Here is a 13,663-nt window from a genome sequence, read left to right as displayed (position 1 = left end):
ACAGCTGGAGGGAGCGGGATACTTGGAAAGCCAGTTCTCCTGAGAACTTCTTATAACTGATAAAAGATTTATCTCAGCTGTCCAGTGTGGTTTCAAAATGTTTATTAATGAGCTTTAGGAGAGACTTCTTATCTTTGTTGAAAACAGGTGTGTATTTTAGATGACAGAAGGCTAACCAAGTTTCTTATCTTAATAATAAGTCTTGAAATTCACTTTTGAAAAAAGAAATGAACCTGCAGATTTATTTTTGTTGTTTGAGAGATTCTTGTATGTCTACCCTCTGGGTCCTTCCATTTTTCCTTACTGTGTTTACTTGCGTTTTCAATTCTAGGATTTTTTTTCAGTATTAAACCATGTAGGAACATTGAAGCTTGGCTTGACAATACTGCAGCCAATTTCTAGGTCAGGGCGTTCACTGTCTGCTGTACTTGTCATGGTTTTGAATTCCTTTGCGCAATAAGCCTTTGTTTAGTCTTGAGGGACCAGGCTCCTCCCATCTTCCATATATTTGGAACATGGCCCATGACCGTTGCGCTTTGTGTGGAGTGCTGATGTGAGCGCTCTCATTCAGTTTGTCCAGTCATCTCTCCTTTCCTCTAGCAAACCTCAAGGTGTCTAATCTATAGTGAAGGACTGTTTTGTTTTGTTTTTTTCTCATGTAACATAAAAAAATCACTTTAATGGTGAGGGACAAATGGTGTCTCCTTTTCAGTTTACCTCATTAATTATGGAAGCCATGCAGGGTACTGTTGCCTCATTTGTAGCAGGTTATAGAAGGTTTGGCTAGTTAACCCTTATCCTTTGAAGCTAGGAAAATCTTTTAAATCTTTTTTTAGAAAAACTAAATGCTAAGTATAATTTTTGTGGCTGTCATTATAGATTTGAATGCTGCCTAGGTACTTCCATTACCTAAAATAACTTTTCACTCACCAGGGAAATTTAAATGGTATGTGTACAGATGATAACTGGATGCATTTTAGTACCAGTACTTATGTATACGTATGCTTTCTGGGTTTATGTATCGATTATCATCTTTTTATTATCATCTTTTTTATTGTTGTTCTTTTTATTATTTGTAGTAATGAGGATTAGATTCACGGTGTTACATTTTTGAATACTCTACCACTTGATCCACACTTCATCTTTTGGCTTTCAGTTTGTCTTTGAGATAGGATCTCCTACTAATTTTTGCTGGGGTTAGCTGCAGAAATACTCTTTTATTTGCCCTGTAAATAGCAATAATCACAGGTGTGTGTCACAATGTCTGGCCTTCCAGTTTATCTATTTTAAAAGTTGATTTTCTGCTGGGAATATGGCCTAGTGGTACAAGTGCTCGCCTTGTATATGTGAAGCCCTGTGTTTGATTCCTCAGCACCACATATATAGAAAATGGCCAGAAGTGGTGCTGTGGCTGAAGTGGCAGAGTGCTAGCCTTGAGCAAAAAGAAGCCAGAGACAGTGCTCAGGCCCTGAGTCCAAGGCCCAGGACTGGCAAAAAAAAAAAAAAAAAAAAAAAGAACACATTGGTTTTCAAAAAGGAGAATAAGCTTTAGGGATTGAAATTTTTACTACAGATATACTATATCCCACTAAAAATATTGTGTGTGTGCATGCATATATGTATGCACACATACACTTTACGCAAACTAATTTCTAGGCTTCTCTTCTTTTAACTTAAATCATAAACCTTGGCTCTGTGGATACGGCAGAAGCTGAAATGTGTTCTTATTTGAAGCAGTGGCTTGTGCTGTGCCGCAGAGAAGCAATGAAGTTTGATATCCTGCCCTTTGGAAAGAAGGGATGGGTACTAGTTCTTGCACATGAATGTTCTTGTGTCTGTGCTCTTCCAGGTCTTAAGCCCTGTGGAATGTATGGGCAGTGAATGCTTACTCTTTACTTTTGTGTTTAGCATTAAACAGTCCGTTTTGAGATAACCTAGATTTATAGAGCAGTTGAAAACAAATTTATATTTTCTCATAGAGGAAACAGAATTAGTTGATGAAATGTGATTCCTTCATATTCTAATAACAAGGTGGTTGCTCAAGAAATGTGTGCTGACTGAAAGCAAGAAGGAATTGGAATTGGGGTTTTATGGTTCCTTGTCTTATGACATTTGTGACATTTTTTACTGCCTCTGTCATTTGCAGATGTGAGAATTTCATTCTGTTAAGTCTGCATAATTTATCATAAGTTATAAGCTATTCCTTAGTGAAAGAATTTTGGGTATTTTTCTGTTACTAATCAGTACTAATGTGGTACATGGTGTGAAATTTACAAACTAAACTATTTAATACACTTGCATACTATGTATTGATCTATGCCACTTTTTATCTTCACAGAGATTGGCCCAGTGACAATTACCACAGATCCCAAGAAATTTCAGTATGAACTCAGAGAGCTATATGTTCAGGTAAGCATTTGCTGTTCATTTTCTTCTTAGGGGATGGAAAACCACGAACCTTTGACTTTTCTCTGATAGGAGCATTTTTTTTTCTTTTGGGTGCTGGTCCTGGGGCTTGAACAGGGCCTAGGTGCTGTCCCTGAGCTTTTTTGCTCAAGGCTTGTACTCTACCACTTTTTTGGTGATAAGAATGTCATGGACTTTCCTACTTGGGCTAGCTTCAAACTGTGATCCAAAGCTCTCAGCTTCCTGAATTGCTCAGGTGACAGACATAAGCCATCAATGCAGGGCAAGAAGCACATTTTAAGGAACCTAATTAATACCATTTCACGCCCCCCCCCCTTTTTAACCTGAGTACAAAATGACTTAAGCAACAGGTATGGAATAAAGTGGACTGAGTTCAAAATATCACCTTCATTTATGCAGTGTCTATGGCTAGTTTTTGTGTAATTGTAGAGTTGAGTAGTTGTGCCTGAGATGATCTGGCACTTGTACAGCTTTTTGAGACCTTCTCTAAATGAGTCCCTTTTACTTAGAAACACAAGAAACAACCACTATTCCCCATCTAATATAAATAGTGTATTTACAACAGTTTGCATCTCTATGCACAAATTAACAGGTAAATAACTGTGCAATATTCATTTGTTTTTGCTTTTATTTCCCAGGTCTTTCTCTAATGTGTAGACAAAAGGCTCTTCACACATCTCTGAACATATTTCCCCTATGCCATTCTCTTGTAACTGTACAAAGATTCCTTCTGTGGCTCTGAGGGACCTGAGAACGACCTTCTTTCTAGTCCTATTTAGTACCACTGTCTTCCCTAGGTTCTGTGCTCTGTCTCCTATCTGTGTCCTTACCTATCTTCTCATGGAGCCTTTGTATGTGTTCTCACCGCACAGGAAATTCCTGTCCTTCTCCCCATATTCCTGTATGTCCTCCCTGATCTTATGAGGATATATGCAGATTCTCATCCTGGATACCACTTCATCCTGCCCTGTCCTCTAGCTAGCTCATACTAGTTCTCTCTTTTATGGATTCAGTTGGAGTTTTATATTCCAGGACTGTGTTTGACTTAGTTCATTATCTAGTTCTCTAGTAAACTGCCTGACACGTAGCATATGCCATGGGTGAATGAATAAATGAACATCATAGAACATTTAAGTTAAGACAACTCAAAGCAGAGATTGAAGTGTGCTATGTTTTTTGAACTGACTTCATTTGGAGCTGTGTACAGTATGAATATAATTTGGATATGACATATGAAACCCAACGTTGGGCATCCTTGATGTACATTCACAGTTGATTCTGTCCTGGGCAACATAGCTATTTGTAAATTATGTACCGAATTGAGTTAAATTTAGTAAGTATGTATATGGATATAATTATTTCTTGACTATTATTTTCTTTTCCTGAAATTTCCTGCTAATCCTTTTTCATGAAGAATTATCCATTTCTTTTTTCTTATCGCTTATCATTCCTTTTCAGTCATTATCTTACTATTTATTTTTACTATTTACTCTGCTCTTTGGTATAGCAAATTTTTGTCATACTAGATGTTCAGATTTTCTGAAAATAAAAATATATGAGTTATAGAAATGATATGGTGAAATTCATTTTGTAACTTATTTTCTAGGTCCTGTGAGTTCCTGAGGACAAAATCCTTATAGTTCCCATGTGGCTTTCACTCCATTTGGGGATGAACTAGCTGATGCCTTTATTAGAGTATAATACTTTAGATATTGAATAAATGAATGCTAGTTGAGGCAGCCCCTTTAAAAATGTACATTAACAGTAAAACTATATTAAATACAATTTTGACTTCACTCGATGATACAAGAGATATTTTTCACAAACCTGATTATTAGTTTTCATAACAATAGAGATTCAGAAGGTCACAGTAGTGGAGATTTTTAATTGAAGGAACATTAATAAAAGATTCACTGAATTCATTCTTTCTTTTTCTCCATGAGAAGACAGCTGGAGTTGTATTCTTGAAAATCTGAACAGACAGAAAAATCACTACCTTCTGAGTAAGATCTGGCACCATGCTTTCTGATTTCCTGCTTTCCTATTGTTCATTGAGTAAGATGTTCAGGGTGTGCCTACTGTCCCTGCTCCCTTTGTGTCTAGACCAACTCCTTTTCCTCCAGCTCTTCCAGCATCCTTCCCCACTTCCTTCTGGTGTTGCCTCATTGGATGCAGTCATATAATTTTACGTTACAAATGTAATCTTTCCCCCATGGTACTGAAGTCATGTTTGTTTCTCTGGTTGTTTCCTCTGGCCAAGCTATATCTTATTGTTATTTTGTTATTACTTTGTTTTAATATTGTTAAGAGTTCTAACAAAAGCTTAATCAGAACATCCTGCTGGAGAAAATCAAATACTTATTTTTTTCCCGCTTCAAACAGCATTGAGCAGTGAATCCACTGTTAGGGGCACTGAGAATACCATGCAAATGGTTTTAGTTTCTTTTTTCTCTTTCTCTCCTTTCTTTCTTTCTTTCTTTCTTTCTTTCTTTCTTTCTTTCTTTCTTTCTTTCTTTCTTTCTTTCTTTCTTTCTTTCTTTCCTTCTTTCTTTCTCTCTCTCTCTCTCCCTTCTTCCTTCCCTCCCTCCCTCCCTCCCTCCCTCCCTTGCTCCCTCCCTCCCTCCCTCCCTCCCTCCTTCCCTCCCTTCCTTCCTTTCTTCTTGTGTGTGTGTGTGTGTGTGTGTGTGTGTGTGTGTGTGTGTGTGTTAATCTTGGAGTTTGAACTCAAGGCCTGAGTGATGTCCCTGAACTGTTTTGCTCAAGGGTAGTGCTCTTCCAGTTGAGTCACAGCTCCATTTCTGGCTTTTTTGGTGGTTAATTGGAGATAGGAGTCTTATGGACTTTTCTGCCTGTGCTAGTATTGAACCATGATTCTCAAATCTCAGCTTCCTGAGTAACTAGGGTTACTTTTCTCATAGAGATATGGAGTTAAGGAAATCTAAAGTTTTCCAAGAATTTTAAAAAAATGAGTATATTTAGGTCATTAAATTTATTACATTAATTTTACATTCATTTATCCTCTTTCATCTGGAACACAGTAACTTGAAAGGCAAATGAACTTTCTCTCTGGGGAAAAGTAAAAGAAGATAAATGACTACAAATGGTATTCAAATCACATAGAGCTTTGGGATTTAATATGCTTGTAAATATGCAAAGCAAAGTCCTACCTCGGGTCACATTCTTTATAAGAAACTATAAAGCTTGCTGGCTTTTAGAAAATGGTATTGGCGCTGATACACTTTCAAGCATTTTATCCAAATGTTTTAGAGAACAAAAAATACATTAGTCAAACAGAATGTAAAAATAAAACAAAAATTAAATCAATGTAATTCTGTAATAATGGACTTGCAATTATACCTTTTAGATGGGTAGTAGATTTTTCAAACTGAAAAGCTTCCAACATAACTTAATTTTATTTTGTAAAATTTTATTGATTAAAGAGCCTTTGAATAGAAGGGCAGGGGTAAGCCTAGCATTAGGAACATCAGGAACAAAATCAAGCTAGGAAGATAAGGATGAAGTGTAATTACTGTCACTTCTTAACAGAAACAGAAGAATAAATGTAAAAGGCTTAAGGAGCAGCATGCTGAGGTTAGAGGCAAAACTGTTTTGCTGTATCAACTGATACTAGAACTCAGTACCAAAGGAGTCTATGAAACAGGATGGCAAATAGGCAAATACTCTTAGAAAAGATTAGATACACTTTGTATATACCTTGTCTAGTATTCTAAATTATGCTATGTAATGTGTAGTATACTAATCATGCTTCTATATAAAATATACTTTGTAATATAGATTTATAGACTTCCATATGAATAGATGATAAAAATTGAGTCAGTGAAAAGCAGTATGACATGAGAAAGAGAGACAGATAGAGGGAGACACTTTCTTGGTATAAAACCATATAAATATTTCTATTCCTTTTCTTTTCTTTTTTTTTTTTTTGCAAATAAGGAAACTCAGGTGTTGAGGTATTGATTCATATGTGTTTCTCAGATCACAAAACTAGGGCTTTGTAAGACTGGTCTCAAAACAAAACTGGTGGGTGTTTGATGCCAAAGCTAGTTTCCATTATGGCCTTGCTACTTCCGTCTAAATACTGCTATGAATAACCTTATTAATCTAATCAAATTAATGTGCTTATTTATATAATCACTCTTGGTATTTTACCTCAAATAAAGAAAGCACATAATTAAAGACAGATGTGGGTCTAAGGCTATTTTAATCTTCTGCAAGACAAATTTAATTTTGTAAATATTTGTACGACTATCAGTGTCTTCTAATCACTTTGAGTCACTAGGTCACCTCAAATTACTGAGAACTAAATGACTAAACTAATTATAAGTTGAAAATGACTCCCTGCTTTCAGCACATGTTCTGACTAATTAGCATGGCAAGCTTATCTTGAGAGTGACTTGCCATATACCTTGGACACACAAGAAAGCAAGAGCTTGAAGGTCAGCATAGATACTGTAGTTCTATTTGTAGGTAGTGTTTTGATTCTTTTTAATGTTAGATTTGAAACTTTTCTGAGCCTGAATAATATTTTAACTAGGGTGCTGCTAGTCTTCTGTTAGAATTATTTTTTGCTAGAGTAAAAGTTCCTTGAGAGACAAATACTCATATATCTTGAATGGTAGGGCTAGAGACTGGGGTAGCAGAATGAAGGACATAAGGGGTGACATTTGACTCTTTTCTAGCTTCCTGTCTTGGGATCTTATTTATAAACAAAGAGTAGATTGATTTATTAATGATCTTTTATGTTAGCATCAAAAGACAAAGGAGAGAAGAGTATTTTGATTGAATGTATTTTTTCTTCTTTATTGTCAAAGTGAAGTACAGAAGGGTTACAGTTTCATATGTAAGACAATAAGTATATTTCTCATCCAACTTTTAATGTAATAGTAACTAGACTCAGGTGGATGAACATTACAATGGGAAATTTCTTGGTTTTCTTTTCCAAATGTAGACGTATGGAATTATTTCTAAGGATACCTACATGGCTCATTGTAAAGTTCCTGTGATGAAAGAATATTCACTAATCTTAGATTAGTTCGTTTAATTAGGGTCCTTTCATGCATGTCAATTAACCAACTACAAACTTGCTCTTTTTCCCCACAATAGGTACTGTCTCTGATTCTGTCCACTTTTAGGTGGAAGTACGTATGGGGATTGAAATGCTTCCTTGAGAGACTGCTTCTTGACCTAAAGCCAGGATTTCTTGGGGCGGGGGGACTATGAATTTTGCTTTCAATAGGATAGATAAAAAGGGAAAAAATAAAGATATTCCCAATCCAAATTGAACAGAAGCAAAAAGTTCGTCAGATGTTACTTTTTCTTTGTAGGTCTTAAATAATGTCAAGAATTGAGAACTCTTGATGTGGGAACTGACTTTGAATATCATCCATCAGTTTTGTTCGTGTGTGTGTGTGTGTATGAGAGAGACAGAGAGAGAGACAGAGACAGAGATAGAGAGATAGAAAGAGAGAGAGAGAGAGAGAGAGAGAGAGAGAGAGAGAGAGAGAGAGAGAGAGAGAGAGAGAGAGAGAGGTTTGAATCCTTTCCAGAGAGCTCTCAATACTGCAGTCTGAATACTACTAAGTAGATATGTGAGACCTGGCCTCTGTCACCAGATGATACCTAGGGACTTTTCTGGAACTGTGAGGGGGTTATCTGAAGCTGTTGAAGGCCTTATCTGTGCTCTCTGGCAGGCAGGTCATATTACTGACAAGTGATCTAGTCATCAGCTAAGTCCCACAGGTTTCCTCAGATAAACTCTGAAACCAAGGCTTCATCTTTCATTGCACATGTTGATTTTTAATAATCCTCGTTTGTCTATTCTATCATGTGTATAGTCTCTTACTTTTAAGTAATTTATTTCTCATCAGTCTTAAGGATGACTCCCAGCTCTAGGTGTACCACAGACTTTATCTATCGCAAACTTTCTCATGTGATGGTTTCATTTGCGATAATATTTCCAGTAGGAACAATGGACTATATTGATATACTTTTGCCCAAGGTAGGAAATAACACAAGCAATATAAATACATTTTTTACGTTAGGTTAAGAACAGTCACAGTATTATAAGCTCTATTCATTGGCCAGGAACAAAGATACTGTGTAACCTTTCAGGTGAATGTAGGAGCAGAGGCAGAGAAAGATTTGGGCAGTGAGATGAAAGCATGGAGGGGAGATCTTACAGAAGGGTCAGAGCAGTGGTGCTGTGGCTCAAGTGGTAGAGTGCTAGCCTTGAGCTCAAGAGCTCAGGGACAGCGTCCAGGCCCTAAGTTCAAACCCCAGGACTGGCAAAATAAAAACAAAAATGAGAAGGGTCAGAGCAAGCCAGGCAGAGTAAAGACCAGGATTCCATCCCATCAAAGGCAATCATGGTGTCTTAATGTAATGGGGAAAACAGTTTCAATGAAAAGATACAAAATCCTTTAAGGTTTGAGGAAGGACCTGTCTAAAGAGTAAAGGAGTGGAAGATTTTCAAAGATGAAACTGGGAATACCTATACATTATGTTCTGGTTTCCCATTTTTGCTTAGAGTTAACGCTCTGTGTCTTCTGGAATTGCAGTCGCATTTATATCATAGTTCATGCTTTTATCTTCAGAGGTCCACTGTCCTAATTTATTAAGAATTAAGATTTTTTGAAATTTTAAAGTATGAAAGCTCACCATTTTCTGATTTACTACTGAAGATATTGAGGGCCTGGTACATAATACATAATGTGTGTGTGTGTGTGTGTGTGTGTGTGTGTGTGTGTTTACACACACCAATCATAGATCTTGATGTCAGGGTCTCGGTGCTGTCCCTCAAGTTCTTGGAAATTCATTTGGAAATTCTTGAGGAAATTCTTTTCCTCAAGGCTAGCACTTTATTACTTGAGCCACAGAACCATTTCCAGCTTTTTCTGAATAGGTTATTGGAGATAAGAGTCTTACAACTTTCTTGCATGGACTGGCTTTGAACTATGTTCCTCTCAGATATCAGTCTCTAGGATTACAGGCATGAGCCACCAGTGCTTGGTTCATAATGCATTCTTTATGAATATTTGAATATTATGAATTTATGAATACTTGAACCTCTTTTGGGAACCTTACAAAGATCTACTTTCTCTAAGAAAAGAAGATTCTAGCAACTTGGAAGATCAGTGGCTGACGAGTTACACAGTTTTGAGTGGCAGGTAGTAACATGAAAGCGTGGCAGTGGTTACCTTCGATGTGACTGGAGTTGAGGCCAGCAGTTCTCTGAGGCCTTACTTTAGAGCATACCTTCTTGAAGTTGATGAGGTCACTGTGTAGCAGTGTACATCCTGGGGACACAGCTTCTTCTTTGATTTGGATTTTGGGAATTTGGAGTTTGTGTTCTGCAATGTTCTCACTGTCTCCTGGGACACATGGTGCTATTTTCTGTAGGCAGTGAAAGCTAGCACAAGTCACTGATGAACTCCACAATTGTTCTAATTTATATTTTAAACATAAATTAGACTTGCTTGTTTTGGACACAAATTTAAATTAGATTTAATGTAACTTAATGGTTTCCACATGTACATTTTATTTTCTTGGTCTGAACTCTAGACCAGGAGTCACTGACAATATTTTTAGAAAGAGAACTGAGGGTTGTAACAGATTTTTTGTTTATTTGCTTTTATTTTCAGCTTGTAAGTGAGTTTCACACCAAAGTTTTCTAGGTAAAGGACAAATTAAACAGGCATTTTCTAAATGATTATTTTATGTGAAACGACTATCATATAACTTTGAAAATAGGTCCAAAATCCAGTACTGTACATTGATGTCAGGATAAAGATGTGTATTGTAATGCTAATAAGAGTTGTCTGGGAATTGGAATGGTCCTACCAAAAGTGTTCCATATTTTGATTACTTAATGTGAGGCATACCTAGGAAAGGATTGGTATAAAGTGAAAATAGAATACAAGGGTAGAAGAATTGAAGTGAGTTGAGTAGAAGAGAATTAGGCCACCAGCCAGCACCTTCAGAGACATTGGACATGCTGGTTCCCTGCTTTTTCATATGATTAACACATTCCCATTTGGTTTTAAGCAGGGAATCTAATTTTTTCCTCCAGCTTAAGGTTTAATGGTTCCGTTCATCTCAGTGTCATTCCCCACCCTGTCTTGTGTTTACAAAATGCAGTACAATTTTCTGTTTATTACTTCCTTGACAGGATTTCTATTCATTCTTAGTCAGTCCTGGTTTTCAGGAATAGTTGTTTAAGGTAGTTATCATTGTAACTCATATATATATATATATATATACATATACATACAAACACACATGTATATGTGTATATAAATACATAACATACTATACATGCATGCATGTATATACATGCATACATACATATAAACACACATGTGTAATTTATTCCAGGAACATTCTTTTTCTATTTGAAATACCTTTGGAAATTTAGTTAACTGTAGTTACTAGTAGAATTATAAATATAAAACAAATTATCAAATACTGAATAAGATCATGCCTAAGATACTAGTTAGTTATATTCTAGGATTCAAAGAGGAACACAAGATAAACAGATCAGACTCATCATATATAAATTAAAGGGATTTTTCTAGTTCAGTGCATTATATAGTCATCTCCATGGTGCCGTGTGTGTGTGTGTGGTGGGAGTGTCTGTGGCAGTGTACTTAAGTCATGTTCATTTGTTCCTGTTAAATGCTAAAGCTGAGTATATTTTGGGATATAGTCATATATCAAAGACAAGAAGATTTAGATCAATAATACTGCTTAGAATATATGTATATATGTATATATAAACATTCATATATATATATTTCTTCATTTATACTCACACATCTAGTTATTTTTTCCTTATGTGTATAGATAACTTTAGTACTTGCACCTTTAGAAAGTTTAGTTCTGGAATTATGTGACTTGAAATAGGATAGGCTTAAGCTTGAATGAAGTTTGAAGTGCATAGAAGTGTGCTTAGATTGTGTTAAGGCTGCTTTGCACGGTGCCATTCACCCAGTAATCATTACTCATTCATTTATCCATTCCTTCACCGAACAACAATGGAACACCTATTAATTCCTTCAATGAACAGAGATTAAATGTAAGGAAGCAAAAATTACAATATAACTAAAGTCAATGCCATAAATAAGAAGGAACAATGTTCCGTGAGTATCCAGAGCAATGGGGATTTTCTTCCTCACATTACACAGTGCTAGACAAACGAAGTATAAAAGGATACACTAATAGCAATAGTGGTAAAAATTAAGTTATAAGCACAATCCAGTATAGATTTCATATGTATATGAACCATTTTTTAACTTTATTCTCCAAATTTTCTGGCTATCTTGAGTCTTTTATTAATCCTACCATAAAAACATATTCCTATGCTTTTAGAGGAATATTGAAGTGGTTTGGCTACATTTTTACTTATTACTATCATATGATGAGGTTTTTTTTGGTAGTATTAAGGAATTAATTGAACTTGAAAGACAGGTACTCTACTACTTGAGCCATGACTCCAGCCCCCTTTTGGCTTTGGTTATTTTCTGCAAGTGGCCAAGGACAGCCTAGGCTGTGATCCTCATACATATGCTTTCCCATGTTGCTGGGTATAGCAGGTGCCCAGCACTGTGTATAGCCATTGTGCTTTATCTGGAATTAGTGTAACAGGTATTCGCCACTGCCCCGGCTATTGTTTGAGATGGAGTCTCTTGAAACATTATATTCTCTCTGGCTTTAAAATGGTGATCTTCTGATCTTCAATTCCAAATTACAGGTTTGAGCCACCATGACAGGCTCTGTGTGTGTGTGTGTGTGTGTGTGTGTGTGTGTGTTTTGTGCCAATACTGGGGCTTTTTGAACTCAAGGGCCAGGATGCTGTCCCTTAGCTTTTTTGATAAAGACTGGCACTGTATTACTTGAGGTGTAACTTCATTTCATGTTTAATGGAGCTAAAATCTGGGGTGGCTTTGAACCATGATCATCAGATCTCAACCTCTTGAGTAGCTAGGATTATAGACATGAGCCAACAGTACCCGGCAAATATGGGGTTTTAAGCTGTTCATTCAGATTTATAGGTGAAAAATAGCTAAAGTCATGACCACATTTCGGTACATTTTCAAAGGCTGCATTTAATATTAGGATGCCTTTGAAGCTTTGGAGGGATCCCAATGGTATGGATTTTCAACTGGAGTCATTTTAAGGGGATTTTAGTTATCTCTAGAGTCTGCTTCAAGGGATATATTTAGAGATACACAGGTTCCTCAGGCAGCCACAGCTGCTGTTTTAGGGGAAAAAAATCTGTACAAATAGCTCAGAGACTGGCCTTCATTCAGTAGCTGGATATGATTGATCTTTGTTTGTTTTTGGATTGTGTGTTTTGTTTTCTCTTCCCAACATATAATTGCAGAGATCTGATGTTTGTTTGTGTGTTTTGTTCTCTCTTCCCATCATGTATTTGTAGAGATCTGATGCTTGTTTGTTTGTTGTATGTGTTTTGTTTTCTTTTCCCAGCATGTATCTGTAGAGATCTGATGTTTGTTTGTTTTTTGGTGTGTGTGTTTTGCTTCCTCTTCCCATCATCTGTCTGTAGAGATCTGATGATTGTTCTCTGCTTGGTACTAGATGACAGTTACTGATAGACAATTCATCTCCACATAAAATTATACTGCCATGGAAGCTGTGTTGTGAACTTGGCCCTTCCACAAATGCTAAGTGAACTGTTGTTCACACTCAAATGTATACTGTCAAGCAGAATTGTGGAATGGTCTTGTTTCAACATTTGAATATACAGGTTAGAAATCTCAATTTTTTGGAGCTACCCAGACTATTCATTACAGGAAAAGTTGGCTTTGAGTAAAAATAAATATTCTCATTTTACATACCAAAATGACTAAAACACTTTAGAAGCGATTTCCAATTTCCTGGTATACAAACACTCATTTATGGGCATTTGTTGCACATGATAACCACCCAAAATAACTGTGAGGCAAAGGGAAGCAGGTTAAGTACTATTAAAGTGTAAAGCATTTTGGGCATATCTGAAGAGGGCATGGGTGGTAGCAAACCACATTCAAAAGATGGGGAGGGCACGTGGTCTCAACCTTGGGAAAAACCCAATTCAATCCAGTAAATGTTTACTCAGTGGTCACTTCATGGCAGCAAGATGCTGTGAACCAAGAACTTAAGAGACTCAGAAAAGCACATTTCCTGCCATCAAAAAGCTTGTACAATAACAGAAGAA

At 36.5% G+C, this 13,663-nt stretch overlaps 1 protein-coding gene across 6 annotated transcripts in view; it reads left to right on the top strand.

Annotated features, from left to right (window-relative positions):
- The window catches only part of Hmcn1 (hemicentin 1), a 429,493-nt gene that overhangs the window by 120,346 nt on the left and 295,484 nt on the right, over positions 1-13,663 (top strand). For all 6 annotated transcript variants that reach the window (XR_007212651.1, XM_048358109.1, XM_048358110.1 and 3 more), the window contains exon 2: positions 2,339-2,409. Coding sequence is in view for 5 of the 6 variants with exons in the window: in XM_048358109.1 (XP_048214066.1) it covers positions 2,339-2,409 (71 nt within the window). In the remaining variant the exon portion in view is untranslated. The remainder of the gene's footprint in view (positions 1-2,338; positions 2,410-13,663) is intronic.

Source organism: Perognathus longimembris, chromosome 11, assembly GCF_023159225.1.
Source record: "Perognathus longimembris pacificus isolate PPM17 chromosome 11, ASM2315922v1, whole genome shotgun sequence".
Classification (NCBI taxonomy): Eukaryota; Metazoa; Chordata; class Mammalia; order Rodentia; family Heteromyidae; genus Perognathus; species Perognathus longimembris.
Note: the sequence above shows the minus strand (reverse complement) of the source record. Positions and strands in the feature narration are given on the sequence as shown.